Source organism: Akebia trifoliata, chromosome 11 (genome assembly GCF_017979445.1).
Source record: "Akebia trifoliata isolate Shusen 1 chromosome 11, ASM1797944v1, whole genome shotgun sequence".
In the NCBI taxonomy this organism is placed as follows: Eukaryota; Viridiplantae; Streptophyta; class Magnoliopsida; order Ranunculales; family Lardizabalaceae; genus Akebia; species Akebia trifoliata.
In genome coordinates, this window is record NC_141385.1 from 40,956,416 (window position 1) to 40,974,960 (window position 18,545).

Sequence of the window (18,545 nt, forward strand, 5' to 3'; positions counted from 1 at the left end):
ATGACTTGTGTAAACGATTTCAAACCAAAAGAACCATCCTTAATCGATTTTCATCCCAAAAAGAATTAAAATTTTGAAAAAACCCTAATTTTCTACACACATCTTCAAAATACTTGAAAATAGCTTCTTCTTCCTTCTCAAATCCTTTATGTCAAAATGAAATCTCTTAAACTCAATTGGGAAGTCCAAAATTTTGGATGAAAATGGTGAGTTTGAATGGTTAGAGCACATTCAACATTTCAATCATGTGAAATGCGAGGAGTAAGGTTTAAGGACTGATTAGAAAGAAATTTTTTGCTAAATAGACTATTAAGCAAAGCCTTAATATCTTACATATATTTAAAGAAATAAAACAACCAACAAATACTCTTTCTTCCAAGTTTTAAAAATAGAAAACTAATTTCTGTAATGAAATCTAAAATTTGGAAGAAAAATAATATAGACGTTCTATTTATATATTTTGATTGATGACAAGTAACAAACTCTTTTTAACTGACAAAAGAACATGACATGTAACCAAAACTCTTAATCCTTTTAAAAAAAAAACTTTTTAGAAATAAAATAAAGAATATGACACCCAATAAAATTATCCCATCTTAATTCTTATAGCCATTGTCTCTATAAATTAAAGTCTCCTATAATCAGCAAATCATTTCTCTACCATGGCATCCAACTCCGTCTATTTTTACCGTTAAACTCGGCGGTCCAAGACCAACATTTATTTTGACCGGCCCAATTAAGCCCATGAACAAATTTCGACAGGCTTGGCCAACGAAACAGCGAAAATTTCTTTTAACGAAAAAACCATTAACGTCTTTAACAGCCTTCCTTCTTCTCTGCCGTTTCAGAAGAAAATCAGATCGAAAACAGTTGGAGAAGAAACTCACTCTCACTCACAGCTGACTTTCCCTCTTGATTTGGTTCGATCAAACTCATTCACACTCACAGATAATTTTGAGAACACCGAGCGATCGTAAGTGCCGAACGATCTCTCACTCTCACTCATGTCCCTCAATCTTCCATTTCGGATCGATCAAGAGTACCAAACGAGCTCAAGTAAAAAAACCCTACGAATTAAAGCTCACTCATCAGTGCCACCGATCAAAATCACTCCAGATCTCATCTGTAAGTCCATCTCTCTCAAGAACCCTAAAAAGCCCTAAATTTTTTTATTAGTTTGTTTCCAAATGATGTAATTCCATCCCTGTTTTGTTCTACTGTGTAATTTGAGCATGTTAAACTAATTTTACTCAAGGGAATCGTGAAAGTGTTTCTTGATCTTCTATAGATGAACAACATTGCTAAGGGTAGCTTCTTTGAAATTGAGAAAATCTTCTCTTCTTGATCTTCGATGAATAAAAAAATATTGCTGAGGTTAGGTTTTAATGTTTAAGATGAATTAACAATATTGCTGAGGTTAGGTTTTAATGTTTAAGAAACAATTTTTGAGATTTTTAATATCTGATTCGATTAATTTCTTTTCTTTGTTTTAAGTGATGTTTAATTCTTTCAATTATTGCTGCAGAAACATTACAATTTGTTTAAGGTGTTTCTTTTCTTTTTTAACTTGAAAATCATCAATAGTTTGGGAGGTCAAAATATCATGAAGCCATGAGCTCGATCGGATCCAGATCAAGATAATGGAAACTTGGTATATATGTATTGCAAGCGGTTCACTTTAAAACTTCACATCTAGCAATGAATTATTATGTTTAATTTACAAGAAATTTCGACAAAAACTTAAAATTTTTGTTTCGTAAATTTTATTAATGTTTTTAACATATTTCTAAAAAGATATTTAGGCTGACTGTTACTATCTATCAAAATATTCTGCCGCAAACTTGCATTTTATGCTGTCCATGAAGCACAAGGACTAGCGTTAGCAGTGCACAATTGAAGTTCTTGTGTGGTTGATTATCTTCCCCTTTTCTCCTTTATTGCTGCCATTGTTATTAATAATGTGGATATACCTATAGTACTCTGTTATTGTTCTGCTGCATGGGTACTCTGTTCCAACAACTTGCATTTTAGTAACTAAGTTGGGTATTAGAAGTCCAACATCATTAGATTAAGTACATTCAAAGTTTTCTATCTAAATTAGTAAGGCTAGTCTGCTAATTACTCAAATCATTATTATATATGTGTAGTCTTGGCATCAAAGTCGATCGGAGATACATAAATAGTATGTATGTAGTACTGTTAGGAAGAAGGAAATTGATTAAGTAATTAATTACCTGCATGTAACCATTGAGCAACCAGAAATGAGCTCCACATACTGGTTGCAGTTAGGTCATGTGGTCCACTTGTTCTTCTTAATCATACTGAGGAAGAGAATGTCATTTGCATCAGCTATCATCTTATTATTATTATTCTTATTATTCTTTTTCCCTGTCCCTGTAGTGAGCATAGTCTCTGAGTGCCATCTGTTGATTACCACTCAAACTAATTTAGTAGTGAAACATAACTAATTTTTTTTTTTTAAAGTTGTTAAAATTGTGTTGCTCTAGTACTCTACTTCCCTATGGCATCTGATCTTGCTTAAGGAAAATGACATCAACTTTAACCGGTTCATAGTGTTACGCAGTGTCTGAGTGGTGATCAACATTTAGATTGAATGTAGGAAATTCTGGATACCATAGCTTTAGTATTGGTTTAAATCTCAAATTAGATTAAGTACTAATTTGAGAATTAGAACCAATGGTTATCCTTAATTTTTAAGGGCATTAGAAGTCCAACATCTTTTTTCAGTTATTTTAATTTGATGCTTGAAGGAAATGGAAACCAACGAGGTTTTGCCCATTTGAGATGATGGAACCTCAAAGCTGAGGGATTTTTACTAGATTATCAGATCATCAATTTTTACTAGATTTTTCTCTTCATGGGTTGCTTGAGCAAAATAAAATGTTGTTGGATGTCAAGATTTATGCCGTCAACTTGATTTTGAGTTCCGTGACTATGGTTCTTTAAATTGAATCAAGCATCCTCGCCCTGTTGTTGAAAACTACCACTTTTATATTTAACTTTTTCTCCATTTTAACTCGGGTGTGTTCTAACTGTTACTTTTAATCGTATGCATCATGTGATTTTTTTACTTTAGTTTTTGGGGTGATGTAGAGAGAGGTTTGTCGGCTGCTCCCTTCTACGAAAGGCGACCATAAAGGTGTAAGTTGTTATCTCTTTTGTAATTTGGTGTCTCCAATATGTAAGCTATGAACTGCACATGTAATTTGACTTTGTAATTTAGTTACTTTGTTGTTAGATGAAGACTGCAGCGCTTAACATTTGTTAAGTTAGCTATGTGGCATAGTATCTGAAATTACGGGCTGTGTTGTAGTTTAGTCCCAATACTTGCGATCTTATACTTTTCTTGTACAGTTCCAGGATTTCATATCATACTTGAGGCAGAGGGAATGTGCGAGAGTGATCAACTTACCAGCAGGGAAATCTGTGTGGGCAAGACTGCTTTTTATTCTCCCGTATGAAACTCCATGATTTACAATTAAGAAAAGGAAAGCTGCAGCTTAGGTTTGGTGCTTGAGAAGGTATGATCCTTCAAACAGGCATGAATTTTTATGTAGACACAATTATGCTTATGGCTCATTTAAAAGGAGAGCGCTTATTATTATTATTTTTTGATAGGGAACTGATAATATACCATTGTTGGGACCCATGCCCCTATGGGGCAGGCTTGCAATTGATGCCTATGGCCCTATAAGTGACAATGCTGGCGGAATTGCTGAGATGGATGGAATGAGCCACAAGGTAATGCTTTTGATGCTGCCGGAAACACCACCGCTGCCATTGGCAAGGTAATGCTTCTTTGCTATTTACGTGACACTATGGACAACCTTTCTTTCTCTCACGTTGTTCAAGATAGTACAAGTAGATGTCAGTTGGAGCAAGTTGTTAACTTCTCTCTCTCTCTCTCTCTGTTTTATTTTTTTCTTATAGAGATGGTCAGGGAAAAATAAATAGTGTATAAATTATTTATATCTATAAATTATATATGGGTCCATATCTAAATGAGCTTGTTGATGTGTTAATGCACCCTGGACATGTAAATGAAAAATGGGAGCTGATACATTGTACTTGGAAAACTTTAGAAGGTTGTACATGTACAACCTCTATATGAGAGGCAAGATGGTACATTGGAGTCAGAAAATGCAACTTTGAGGCTGTGGGTTCAAGTCCCGTGAATCCAACTTCTTCGTTTGATGGTTTTTTAGTTTCCGGTTAGTTAATCTGTGTTTATAGGTTATGTTTTGTTGAAATAGTTGAGCATCACTTGTGGGGGCTGAACGTGATATTTGTCTATAAAGAGGTGACATAGTTGAATGATTTAAGTATCCGACTTGTGTGTTCTAGGGGATTCTTGTAAGAAGGATATGGAAAACAATGCACAAAAGATTTACATAACAATGCTATTGGTGCTTCGAGTCCCATCAAATGATGGTTCCATCCCCTTGGAAGTGCATAGGCACATAGGATTGCTGCTTCTAATCCTCCGTAATTGACTTCCCATGTTTATTCACTTAGTTTTGTAGAAGTGGAAGGTGGATTGTCTTGTGGGAAAGAAGACATCCACACCTCTCATTTTCTCAACCCACCACCACCACCAACTGCTCCACCACCACTACCAAAATCTCCTAGGTTTATGCACCATCATCATCTCTATGTTTTCCATCCATCATCATAACATGCAAATAACTTGGGTCATCTCATCAATTGAAACTAGTTTCACAGCTGTAATACCCATTAAATTTGTTGATAAACACAATGATATTGACAAGTGGGGATGATATTGACACAAAGCCTTATCTGTAAGCTTTAGAGAACAAGACATAATTAACATGCTAAGCTGAAGCTTTTTTCTTTGGGAAATGGTCCATAAGTGGACTGTTCTCTATTAACTATGCCATAATTCTTCAGCACTTATATAATCATGCAAGACATTGAGCCACTGCTGTCCTTGTTTAGATTAGCTTGCTGCTATGACTGAGAATCATTCCTCATACTGATTGTGGTGGAATGTCCATAAGTGGAGATGGTGCATTAGTTGAAATTGATTGTGGGGAGGTACCCATTAAGTGACCATTTCATTGTAATGGTTTTATTATTCATAAGGAGTGATAGACTGGGAAGGATGGTGTCCATAGATTTCTGCACTCTGACAGTGGGGGCCAACGCAGCAGAACAGGTGGACTAAGTGTATCCCTAACTGGCCTGGATGGTCGTGTTCTAGGTGGTGGTGTGGCTAGACTTCTAACAGTTGCATCCCCAGTTCAGGTTTGTATAGTTTTTTGTTCTTTGAAGTATACATTTTCTTTTTGTTCAATCGAATAATAGTGTTATTTTAGTTCCTAACATGGTTTGCAAACAATGATGATTGGCGTTTTGGTTTTATTATTTATATGGTTGTTTTGTATTTGTATGGGGAAAACAATTGTTTACACAGAACAGTATTCTTGGGTTTCTCTCTTGTTAATTGTTTGTTTCTGTTGTTTATTTAGGAAAGTTTAGGTTAAAAGTTATAGAGAAATACCATCTTGATTTATGTGAAGGGTCATTTACAGTTTTGTGTGTGTGGTGTTCATGTAGATGTATAGAACAGTGAAGAGCACTGGCACGCTTGAATGCAGAAGAAGTCTCCAAGGTTGCTGCTAAGGCAAGGAAGAAGAGTAGTCTTTCAAGTTACTGTGGAATCTGAATTCAATGGAGAATACACTTGTTGTACATGATTGAACTTGATTGTTTTAGGTCCATACCATCAAGAGTAGATGGTAAAACCTTGTTTTAGGTTTTAGACTCCATTACATTGATGTATGTGAATATGATATCAGAAATTCTTACAATATGTGAGATTAAAATTTTGATTTATTTAAGTAATTTTTTTTTTTAAATCTTATTATTCTTTGATACTATGAATTGAATGCTTGAATGCAAATTGGTGTGGATGGGATGTGAATGTCGATATGGATATGAATGTGTGATTTTTTTCGCAGGTATAGGTTGAAGACAAATGCATAAAAAAGAGTTTTAATGTCTTTGAACAGTTGAAAATATAGTATTCGACGGTCTAAAGCCGTCGAAATTTGGTTTAAAAATTCAAAATTCGACGGTTTTGGGCCGTCGAATTTATAAAATTCTATGGTTCTCAACCACTGAATGTTTTTTCGACAAGGCCAAATTTGACGGTCGAGGCCGACGATTAGTTATGTAATTCGACGGTTTTAGGCCATCGAATTTTGTATATTTTCACGTAGTAATTAATGCTTATAGCCATTGTCACTTACCTCTGCAACTTCCATTTCACCATTGTGCATGTTTGTCATGGGTTCCATGTGGATTTGATACATAGAGATTCTCTAATCTCTCATTTCTTCAACTTCGCTGAAACTAATTATGACCGATTGGAGAACGTTGATCATTGGTCTATGGCTTGTGTGAATCGTCTCAAGCTATCATCTTCTTCGTCAAGTTCAACAAAACAAATTCAATCCAATGTGTACCAATCTGATTTTGAGTATTTAATGGGAATTTCTGTTGGAACTCCTCCTGTTCAAATATACGCAATTGCCGACACAGGTAGTGATCTAGTATGGGTCTAATGTAAGTCTTGTCACAAATGCCACATGTTTGAAACCGATTACCTTGATCCCAAACAATCTTCCAGTTACAAAAACATTTTTTGTTTGTCCGAGCCTTGTGAAGCTCTTGGTAAGAACTTTAATTGTAGTACTAGCCAAGACATTTGCAATTACTTGTATGGTTATGGGGACGGATCATTCACTAAGGGAAACCTTGCCACTGAGACATTTAAATTGCAGTCAAGTAGTGGAAGATCATCAGTGGCGCTCCCAAATATCATATTTGGGTGTGCATATGGAAACGAAATGACGTTCGATAATTCATTTTCGGGTCTGATTGGCCTAGGAGGTGGACCCTTTTCGTTGATATCACAATTGGGTCCCAAAATTGATTGGAAATTCGCCTACTGTTTAATCCCCTTTTTGTTAACTTCATCTTCTAGTAAGATGAAGTTTGGTAGTGAAGCTATGGTCTCAGGTGAAGGAGTTGTCACAACTCCTTTAGTAAGAAACATGGAACCAAGGACCGTGTATCGTCTAACACTAGGTGGTGTTAGTGTTGGAGTTAAGAAATTTGGTTATAATATTTCATCGAAGACCAATAATGTGGGCAACATTGTAATTGATTTAGGGACTACCTTAACATTTCTACCTATTGAGCTTTACAGAAAGATTGAATCATCGGTAAAGGAGTTCGTTAAACTTAAACCCTGGATCCACTTCCGTCCCACAAATTATGCTACAACACAAAGTCTGATGAGATCAAGTTTCCTATCATCACTTTTCATTTCTCCGGTGGTGCTGACGTGAAGTTACCTTCATTGAGTACATTTGTTTGAAATGGAGAAGATTTTGTTTGCTTAATTATCGTGCCAGGAGGAGAAATCGGGATCTTTGGAAACATGGCTCAGATGAACTTGCATGTTGTCTATGATCTCAAAAATGAGTTGGTGTCCTTCAAACCAACAGATTGCACCAAGTATTAACTAGTAGTTATGATGTTATACGGTGAGTATTATCTTGGCATGCTTTAGTTTACTTTCATGAGGTGGATCCCTTTGTACTGCTTTACATATTATTAATAAAAAAGAGTAAATTATAGAACATGAAGAATTTTTTTTTTTATCTTTTTAACAAGTTTCATAATCAAGACAAAGAGTTTCCTAAGCTGACTTGGTAATCTAACATTTTTTGTTGGGCTTGGCCAATTGGTTCCATAAAGCTAGCAACGTCACTTATTTTGTCCATATATGTAGAACAAATCATTAAAATTATTTGATGCCAATAGTGATTCCTACTGAAAAATTATTGGATTTCGGAGTATTACTTCCAAAATAAGTTCATACTCCAAATATTTTTACGACGTTTAAACTCTCCAAATCTTTTTCACTCCTAACAACTTAATTGAACAAAGAGCACTATTAGTTTACGAAATTATCCCTAAACCATTCTAGGTTTTTTCTAGACTATTGGTTTGTCGTGTGAAGCCCAAGGACTAACTTAGTTCTGGACTTTCGAGAGGCTGTCCTATACGTTGCAAAAAGGAGTGGAAAAATGTGGACTTGAAAGTCTACACAGCAGTTAAGAAGTTTCATCTTAGGCAGTGTTTGTTTGCGCTATTTTTCAGTGCTTATTGCTGAAAAAAATTAAATCCAGCACTTTTTGTCAAAATAGCGCGTTTGTTTACTCTATATTTTCAGCACTTATTGCTGAAAATAAGTAAAAAAAATTCAGCACTATTTTGATGCTGAAAAAAGTGCTGCAGTAGTAAGTACTTTGCTTTTTTCAACACGGACAAGTATGCCCTTATTCTTAAAAGGATATTACCTCTTATATCCCATGGATAAGTATATAAGCACACTACAAATTAATAAACCCACACCATGGCTCAATTATTTTGTCTTATATGAGTTAAAAGTTTTGGAATTAGTTGATTTTTGATCAGGATGATCACCTCATTAGTATATAAGCACCCCACAAATGAATAAACCCACACCATGGTTGAATTATTTTGTCTTATATGGGTTAAAAGTTTTGGAATAAGTTGATTTTTGATGAAGATGATCTCTACAATGAGGAGATTATCCTCACCAAAAATCAGCACATCCTGAAACTTCTAACCCTATCAAAACAAGTTCAAGAATCGTAAATCGTCCTTTAAAGAAAAAAACTATTTTTGACGAGTTAGAAGTTTCAGAATGGACTGATTTTTTGTGAGGATGATCTCCAGATTATCCTCACTAAAAATGTGCTCATTCCAAAAACTTTAACCCATATAAAAAAAAAAAATTGGCTATGGTGTGGGTTGCCCTTATTAATTCATAAGGTGCTTTTATAATTACACATCCTTTATTTCTATCGAAAATTATTCATCTAAAATTAAGTTATTTTAATGTTGATTTCAAATTTTGGTGACTTGTATGACATTATTATTTTTAATTTGAAATTTGTGGGCTTTTATAGCTAGAAAGTATTATTTATAAATTGAAGATTTGAGTATTATTTATTATTTAAAAATGAATTATATTTTAATTTTATAAGAAATAATATATTTTATTGTGTTTGATAACAAAAAAGGCATTTGAAATATGCAAACAATGTTTAATATGATTGTAAGGGTAACAAAAATAATTTACCAACTACAGCAATGTGTAACATATATGATTCAGCATCTAACACAAACAACTTTTTCAGCACTTAAATTCAGTGCTTATAAGTTTCAGTAGTTAATGCTATTCAACACTTATTTTTTTTTTTCAGTTTAACAAACAACACCTTAGTGTTCCCCATTTTTCTTTTTTTACAAGTGCAAGAGGGATATGAACTTTGGAGAGGGGATTTTAGAGAATTTTTTTTTCCTTGGGATCATGTATTTACCTCTTGTGAAAAATGAAGCGGCAAAGAAATTCACTTAGAAGCACAAGGATTTACGTGATTTGGCAGCATGCGTACGTCCATGGTTCAGATATAAAAAAAACTACCAAGATTAGAAAACCCTAGATGATTTTGCGAAAAGAATACATTTGTACCCTGAAATTTTTTGTCCTGGTGCACTGCCATCAAACCCTGCATGGGCCCAGTTGAGAAGCCTGACCCATTTCAGGAAATGCTCCCTTCGATTTTGGCTCTTGAAGCCCAAGCCCAAAAAAGAACACAAGACATCGTACATAATACCTTGACGAGATTTTTGGTGGTTCCTCACTCTTAGATTAGAGTCTTAGAAGAGACTGGGCTCTCATTTGTTTTGGTATATCTGGACAATTGAGTTTTTATAAAAAAATTCTGGATCTTAAAATTTATCCATATTGGATGATAGATGTATGGATTGTGTCTTGAAAAATTCAGATATTTGCTAGAAAATATTGATTTAAAATAATTTTTTTTTGGTCTTAAATTGATATTTTCTAGTTGTAAATAGGTTTTGTAGAAAGTGGCAAAACTTGCAATATCAACAATTTTGAACTTGTAACCGCATCAAAAGTGATTTATAAGTTGGAGAATCATAGGCCATCAACTTTTACCATTTAGTTGTAAGTAAATTAATCTTGGTGAAGTTAAAAAGTTTTGGAATCTGATTTTTTGTGAATCTTTTGATCACACTAGGGTGGGTGCACCCTCATGTACCTAGTGCGTGTGATGTGCGTGCCCCTGGGACTATTCCTTGGATGAGACCATGCATGGTCTATGGACAGGGTGGGCAATGCCCAGATACGGACCTAATCCGCTGTCTATAGGGATACCCAGTTATCAAAATTAAAAATTGGACTATCAAGTCAAGATAATTAACACACGTATCTTTATTAATTGATCCATCGCTCACATAATTTAACTTTTATTTTATTGAAGTAAGCCTGAGTCGAAATTTAATTGCCCCTCCAACCCAGTTTACAAGGATTTGGGTGCGAGTAGAGAACAACCGTCCACGACTAGTGGTGGGAATTGAGGGAACAAAGGGAACATCTTCGTCCAACATCTATGGGTAACTTTGGAGATGGCTTGACAACAGGCGTTATCCAACAAAGACCAATTCTGTTGATGAAAAGCTGCTAATATGGCCACATCGCACCCATCTATGTTCCTTATTGGTATCCAACACTGTGTCGTCTCTTTATCGAGCGGCACCGGTAAATGACCAATGTCATTATCATAACTGTTGGGGGAAGGAGCCCCAATTTCTCGTCGTAATAATGACTCCACCCTTGGTATGACACACATTGCTGTGCATGTCATCGTTATCATCACTACGTGAAAATCATGAAAATTAAAGAAAAAAATTGTTGGGCTCGGCCCGACGAATTTTAAAAAAATAATTTTGACGGCTACGGGCCCACGAAATTTAGACAAAATTTGCGCAGATATTTTCCCGTCTCTCTCACTCTGGTTTTTTATGCGTTTTCCCCCTCTCTCTCACTCTCTCGCTCTGATTTCTCCGTGTTTTTTTCCTCTCTCTCTCTCTGCTTCGTGAGTAGCTCTCCCGATTTTGAGAAATTTCCTGCGTTTTTTTCCCCTCTCTCACTCTCTCACTGGTTCGCGAGAATCTCTACTGATTGTAAGAATCTCTCTCTCTCTCTCTCTCTCTCTCTCTCTTTGTCTTCCTCGATCACATCTCTTTTTATATCTGATCGATCTCTCTCTGTATCTGATTTCTCGATCTGTCAACACTGAAAATGGAGTGAAGATGAGATCTAGGGTTAATTGGAGCCTTAAAGTGATCTCTCGATTTCTTAGGTTGGTGGATTCATAATGTTGTTCAGTTTATTGAAGATGAGATCTAGGGTTTATCATTCCACGAACTTTTCGATCTCTGAATTGGTATTAATCATTATTTACTTGGTTATGAGTTTTATTTTTTCTGTGAATCTAAACAGCAAAGATCAATGTTCATGATCTCAAAGCTAAGTTGAAGCCATATCTGTTGATCCAGTCCATCGTCCCTCACAATCCCACCTCTCTCCAGCTCTCTCATCTGACTTGATCAAGGTTCATTTTTTTTTTTCGTTTTTTTGATGGTGATTCATAGATCTGATCTTAAAAGTAGGTTTTTAATATTGATTTGGTGTTTTAATTACAGCATTATTGTTTTTTTTTATTGAATGTTTGTGTTTTGGATTCCATCTTGAATGTGTAGCAGTAGTTTGGGGGGAAAATTCTGATTATATTTGGTTCAAATCATGTAATTTTCTGGTAAAATATTTAGAATTAGATTATGTAAATAGATATTCAGAATTCAAGATCTTGTTTTCTTCTTGTACTGTTTTTGAGAAGCTGATTTCAGACTGTAGAATTAAAATCTCATTTTCTGAACTTGATTTTGTAGTTGTGACACATAAAAGTAGAAAAAACACATTTTTACAAAAGCAAGAAACAGATGCTGTATTATTTTGTAATTTTCTTAATGTATTTCTAATTATGAGATAATTGCTTTTATAATCCTAATCAAAAGTGACATCAGATTTTAAAATCAATTATTGGTGAAGTTGGAAATCTGAACCAAATGCCCACAAATAATATCAAAGTTGCATGCTAATTTAAGTTAGAAGTGACTCTTCTATGGCATTGAAAATCCTCGAGAGTGAGTGTGCTGGATGGAGCTACAATAATTAAGGAATGGGAATTCTGCTCAAAGCATGATTTTCCTCAAAGTCTCTCTCCATAGATTCTTTAGAAAGCTGGGGGGTTTATTCGTCGTCAAAACCTTATATCAAAGATTTGGAATTTTCTTTAGTACCAAATCTTCAATAAAGTATATTGAGATTGATTTTTTTAACTATCTCAATCCACATTCTTTTATAATAGTGTTGTTCGTTTAGAATTTTCAATCTGCATGTTCCTTCTAATTACGATTGTGATGTAATCGGGGCATGTATTGCATGAGATACAATTCTTTGATTTTGCAAGTTTTCATTTTTAAACTCACCTAATGATGATGGTAATGGGATTACCAATTTAAACCCAATTATGTGTTTCTATAAATTATTTGGTGCATGCAGATGTTTTTTATTTCAATTTCCAATAACTCTGTTTCTTTTAGACATTTAAATAGGATGATAACATTTGAACTTGTAAAGAAAAGCACCTTCTATCACTTTCTAGTTGATCTATCTTATGACTCTTAGTTCTCTCTTCCTGAAAATAATCAATAATAATATGATACCGCTCAAAATGCAAATGATTTCAACTTTTTCAACATGACCCAACTTGTAAACATTGGAATCTAATAGGTGCATATACTTGAATATTCTACCAAACTCTAATAGTAAAGAGGGGAGCTTAATGCCTCTTCTTCCATGAATTCTACACAAGTGCTCACGTGTATGTGCGTGTGTGAGAGCTTGTACATCTGTGTAATTGCTTTTGGCAAGGATCACGCTATTGTAAGCTTTTTCTATTTTGCTTATAATCTTGATTTTGGGTTCCCTAGTTGCCTACAATATGACTATGCTAGTGACAAACATCATTAGTATTTTTCTGTTGTCCTCTATTGGAACTTATGAATTCCAAGGTATTATATAACATTGTTTTTAGAATACAACTCATCATTTATCTTAAATGGTTCTATCTGATTCTACTTCAGGGCACTTTCTTAGGAAACAAAAGTCCTCCTAAACTGTTGTAATACCTAATAGTGCCCTGTTAGTAAATCTGAGCTGTTTAATACTTTTATTTTCAGAATGCAAACTTCCAATTTCTATTTTAATTGGTGTCCAATTTCTAGTTTGAGTGTTGATTAGATATTCGATAGGGTCTGTATCATTTAGTTTAATTTCATATATGCAACCATATTACAATTTGATTATTATAATCTCATATGTTCTTTTTTTCTTTTTCTAGCACTAACTTATGATTGTTTGTCGTTCGTGTTAGAACAAAGTCCCATTGGTTTCACAGTGAGGGGTGCATCAATTACACATTTATCTTCGTCCTTGCCGTTTTCCACGTTCTCTACAGTGTCATCACCATGGCTCTTGGACAAGCAAAAGTAAGCAAACCTTCTAACATTTTAACCTATACCCATATCTCAAATCCATATTTTGTGTGATCCATAACATGGTCACACCGATCAGTGTCATCACCATGGCTCTTGGATTGTAAGATTCATTCTTATTTGTTTTGTTGATCCCATGGAGTGACTTAGAAAATTCTCAAACTTTTTACTCTCAAAATTGGCAGTTTGCTTTCTTTAGGCAGTTTTTCGGTTCGATAACAAAGGTGGACTATTTAACAATGCGCTATGGATTTATCAATGTAAGATTCATCTCCGTTGTGTCTAATACACATATGTCGCGTGCATGGCCATGATCAAGATCTGACACTGATCGGTGTGACCACGTTATGGGGGAGGTTTTAGTTTACTAAAACCCATTTTCTCTTTAAAGTATGTGTTATTATTATACCCTATTAAAAGAAAAATCAAATTTCAGGAAACAGTTTGTGTTGTGGCTTGAGTTGCATTCCTTCTCCCTTTACATCCCCTGTTTCTTGATAGTAGTGCATAGTTGTCAGAAAATTTCATTGTTATTTTTCTCATGCATTTTTCTGTGCTTACATTAAGGTTCTAAACTAATTGCTTGCATTCAGTTCAAGCATCTGAAACCTAAGGTTAGGAATTAGAAGACTTTGTATTTATTTATTTGCTAGATTGGGCAGAAGATCAAGGCTATCGTTTCAAAAAGCAGAAAAAAAAAAAAAAAAAAGCCTTATTTTCAAGAAGAATAAGAGATAGGAGGGGAGCAACTTGTTCAGCTGGAGTGATGACCATATAGGTGAAACTTGTTCCCTTTTTAAATTGATTTCTCATGTTTATTATCTTCTATGGATTACAGGTGAGATTATGGGAACTGTTGGAGCTGTTGTCTTTTCAAAGAAACGGAAGAATTTCATCATTAGTGGTAGTAGGTGAGCCTTATTTGTTCCTGCTTGGAATCCCTTCTTTTGAATGTTTATAGCCCTTCATCATTCATGGCGGTTGCTTGTAATCTCTTCTTTTGTTTTGAATTTCTTGAATGGTTTCTACTTGCATGTATGTGTTTGAATTTTAGTTGTGTGAAGTAGAGGTGTAGCTATTCTGGGACATTCCGACCTCCAAATTGTCAAGTTGGTTGTGGCTAACCCAACTCAATGATGGTAATGACTCTTATAAGAAAACTTTAGTAATAGAACGTGCCTCAATCCATCAATGATTTCTTACTATAACCTTTTTCAAATTAATGTTCACCTTATTAGGTACCATGTGCCTCGATCTTGGGGATTTTTCAGGAACTCCAAGTTGACACATTTACTTCAAGATTCATTGGGTAAGTCTGAGTTGAACAAAGTCGTACTTGTTCAACACCTCAAGTTACAGACTAGTATCAAACTTGATATTCCATTTTAGTTATACATTCATGAGTTTAAGTGCATGGTCGCATCTCATTTCAGGGTCACATATTAAGGATACATGTCCAAATAGAAGGTGCTTAGACATTGTCTAGTGTTAGTGAGTGTCTGATCTGACCAGAAACAATATGTTCTTAATGAGTAAAATTGTGGCCACCATCCTTTACTTGATCAACATTCTCCACCAGAGTATACTCTGGTGGGTACAATGGCAGCAACATTAATTACAGTTGAAATTAACTTAGTGATTGATTGTATTGATGTTTTTCTAACTTACATGTTTGTCTTCTTGTAATTTTCAGAAAAAGCAGTGGTTTTTTCTAGGGGTGCATCCATGTATCGTAGGGTTACAAGGTACATGAGAATGTCATTGAACTCTCTCTCTTGGAATTAGTAGCCGAGTAGAAGCTTGGGTGATTTGCTTCATAGTAGTAAAGGACGGGTATCCAACTTGCATCATGATTGCGTGCCTCCAATTGTTCATCAAAACGTGAAATCAAATAATGTTTTGTTGGACAGAGAGTTCAGTGCACAAGTGGCAGATTTTGGGGGTTTCCAAAGTGGTTGATGTGATCAGCATTGGGCCTAAATCCATGTCTGCGATCACAGGTTCATGTGGTTATATTGCACCAGGTTAGTCAAGATTACATCATACCTGTTTATTCTATTTCACATTGTCATCTTTAATTGAATTATGTTCTATTTTTCATATTGGGTATTTGAATTTTCACCAATTTATTTGCCATATAAATCTTTTCATGGTGTATTGGCTTATAATATCTCCCATTGTTGTTGATCTACAATGTCTGATTACATATATTTTCTACTTAGCTTGTATGATCGATTTGACGAGCTTACATAGTTATTTCTATCGGCCCTTGTTCTGTTTCTAACAAACTTACACAATTAATTCAATATTTCCTGTTCAATTTTTTTTTTTTGTTCCAATTTTAAATAAATCTATTGTGTTTGGCCTTTGTTGATTTTTAACCGATTTTAGGGATTTTTCCTTCACCCCTTTGGTTACATTTTGCAGAATTGGCAACTGCCCAGAATTTTCATTTTATTGTTGACCATTAACTAGGGTCCATGTGGTTGATTGGATAAATTATAGGTGTTGTAACTGCTACTGACCACCCCTTCCCAGCTTCCCCAAAGAAATGTGGGCTAAGATTTTTGCACACTAGGCTTAACCTTTTTTATTTTTTATTTTTTGGTATATTGGTAGGGTTCACCTCATTTGTTACCAGAACCAGCACCATCTCTCCAGTTCAAATCTAACCATTAAGTGAGAATCAAGGGCATTTATAGAAGGGTCAACCTGGGAAAAATGGCTATTTGGGTTCTAATGTGAAAGCAGCCACAAAGTGGGCTTCTACAGACATTGACTGTGTTAGAATTCTGTTCAGTTACTTTACTATATGCAACTTTACTATGCAGGTACAATATGCAACTTTACTATGCAGCCTTATTCGTGCGATATATGTGATAAAGCCCTTTGAAATGACATCATTCAGTTACTTTGTGCAGGAAAATGGTTTTGATGTGTTGATCAAAAGAATTGTAGCCAAGGCAGGAGATTGTGTTGAAGTGAGCTTTCCCCTCCAAATATAAGCTCCCACTTTTACTCTGGAAGATCCTTTTGTTTTACTCTTTTTATTCTGTGCTCAGTTGTGCACTTGATTCCTTTTATAGAACATGAGAAGAAGTTGAAATCACTTTATACTAAAATATCAATAATTGATTCGATGATTCTGGGTGTGCTTGGAAATCAGGTGAGGTGCTTGTACCTGAAGAGTTCCATGGTAAAGCCTGTTCGCATCTTCTGAGGAGTTTGTTTTACTTGTCATGAGAAGAGGTAGTGTGAGAAAGACTGGTGAATGTTTTGTCGAAATGCTTAAAATTTCCTTTAAGTTGATTGTTTATGAGTGATGATTCTCTGATTGCCTATAAACAAGATGATGGATCCATGACAGTGAAAACCTTCAATGTGACCTCTTACAAGAACATCGAACGGTCGAAGATAGCGTTCGATGTGCCCGAAATGGAAGCGGAGTACGTAGATGGTGTGATGAGGCTATATGCTACGGTGGTGTTGCCGAAGAACATGGCGGGGGCGACGGTGAATCAAGTGTGGCAGGTGGGGTCATCTGTCACTAATGGAATTCCTAATGTCCATGGATTTAGACATATAGTATTGAGGAGAGTTGGTTCTCTTACAGTTTGTCTATAAAGTTACTTCTTAGGCTTTCTCTTAGGTATCTCTTAGAATCTATTATTGCTTCTTCAATTGTTTGTGTTTTGTGTTCTAAATTAAATCAGGAGTGTGACATAAATAGCTGTATATATATATCATATACTGCTTTATTGTCAGTTATTTGTAGTTTCGACAGAATTTTCGATCTTAATAAATAGGTTTACATGTATATTAATTTTGGGTTATTTAGTTTAGTTTGGAGCTTGTTTTATGATTTTTTTTTTTTTTTTTTCTTTTTCTGATTTTTTTATATATTATTTCGTTCATTGTGATTAGTGAATTAGAGGACCGTGATATTGTTTGTTAAACCTCCAAATTTGACGGTCATATCATACTCTATGGATTTTTTTTTGTTTTTTTTAATTCCATTCTCCAATAGTTTGATAGTCCAGGGCTGTCAAAAAAAAAATTCTACAAGAGAATATTTGACGGGCATATTTGACAGGAGGGTCCGTCAAATTTCTCAAAATTTGACGGGCTAAGACCGTCAAATATGAGCCTTTTTCACATAGTGCATCAATATCATCGTCGTCCTCCTCCAAGCCATCATCCTCGATCGATCACCCTTTCGTTCTTTTACAAATACTGGCTAGGACAATTACTTGTGGGTTCGGTTCTAAGACATATTCTTGAGGGGAGGTTATATATAGAGAGAGACAACAGGAGGCAAGTGAATGAGATCTTTGTGGAACTCTTTAATTTATTAATTGATATTGTAGTTTTAAAAGGATGCTATACAAAAACGGCAAAAATTAATGATATTGTGCATATATATTCTTGAAAGAGTCGTGATAATATGAGTCGTCAGGTGGCATACTCAATCGACTCCCAAACAGAAACGGTAAATCCATATGCCTTGGGATACACGATTGCACTTCCCTATAACAAGAGTATCCCGAGACATACAGACCTACAATTCCCGAACTTATCCATGTTAGAAAGTCAATTGAGTATGCCAACTGGGCGGGTCATAATATCAGCATTCTTCTTGAAATATTTATCAAATGATCCACATATACCCTTTGGAATATTAAGATAATTTTGAACTTATTTTTTATTTTATTTTAGTTTAATGAGAGCTGTTATTGGCACTACCAACTTTTACTTATTACACCCCAAGTAATCATCTGAAATTAAGCTTAAATTACTATACTTATTTCCATCTCAAAATCTCTATTTTCTAATATGATAAAAATGAAAAGTAAACAATCATTGGATTCTCAATTACTTAATCAAATCAGATCCTCCTTGATGCCCAAATCATCAATCAAATTCAAGACTTAGTCGGAACAAATTTTGGGTATGATCCAATCTGTTCATTAATA

At 34.9% G+C, this 18,545-nt stretch overlaps 2 protein-coding genes and 1 pseudogene across 16 annotated transcripts; all 3 read left to right on the forward strand.

Moving 5' to 3' along the window:
• Positions 1-759: 759 nt before the first annotated feature.
• On the forward strand, positions 760-5,877 carry LOC147391694 (AT-hook motif nuclear-localized protein 2-like). Of its 7 annotated transcripts, none has more exons than XR_015170205.1 (6): positions 760-1,125; positions 3,115-3,160; positions 3,376-3,542; positions 3,640-3,809; positions 4,978-5,286; positions 5,599-5,877. XR_015170205.1 is itself a non-coding variant. In XM_086417078.1 (6 exons), the coding sequence occupies exons 4-6, from the start codon at positions 3,670-3,672 to the stop codon at positions 5,662-5,664; spliced, it is 300 nt and encodes a 99-aa protein (XP_086273204.1). In that variant the 5' UTR covers positions 760-1,125; positions 3,098-3,160; positions 3,376-3,542; positions 3,640-3,669; the 3' UTR covers positions 5,665-5,877. The 7 variants fall into 7 exon arrangements, 3 of the variants coding, with proteins under 3 accessions (XP_086273204.1, XP_086273203.1, XP_086273205.1); XR_015170206.1 differs by having other exon boundaries at positions 4,983-5,286; XM_086417078.1 differs by having other exon boundaries at positions 3,098-3,160; positions 5,193-5,286.
• Positions 5,878-6,269: 392 nt separating this feature from the next.
• Positions 6,270-7,397, forward strand: LOC147391695 (aspartic proteinase CDR1 pseudogene; annotated as a pseudogene).
• Positions 7,398-13,328: 5,931 nt separating this feature from the next.
• LOC147391696 (uncharacterized) lies at positions 13,329-17,391 on the forward strand. 9 transcript variants are annotated; one of them, XR_015183215.1, is made up of 9 exons: positions 13,329-13,566; positions 13,758-13,832; positions 14,226-14,483; positions 14,627-14,711; positions 14,811-14,881; positions 15,266-15,317; positions 15,483-15,596; positions 16,739-16,821; positions 16,940-17,391. XR_015183215.1 is itself a non-coding variant. In XM_086459964.1 (7 exons), exons 1-7 carry the CDS (start codon positions 13,546-13,548, stop codon positions 16,513-16,515), a joined length of 315 nt encoding a protein of 104 aa, XP_086316090.1. In that variant the 5' UTR covers positions 13,329-13,545; the 3' UTR covers positions 16,516-16,652. The 9 variants fall into 9 exon arrangements, 1 of the variants encoding a protein (XP_086316090.1); XR_015183218.1 differs by having other exon boundaries at positions 14,640-14,711; XR_015183216.1 differs by having other exon boundaries at positions 14,411-14,483.
• The last annotated feature ends 1,154 nt before the right edge of the window (positions 17,392-18,545 follow it).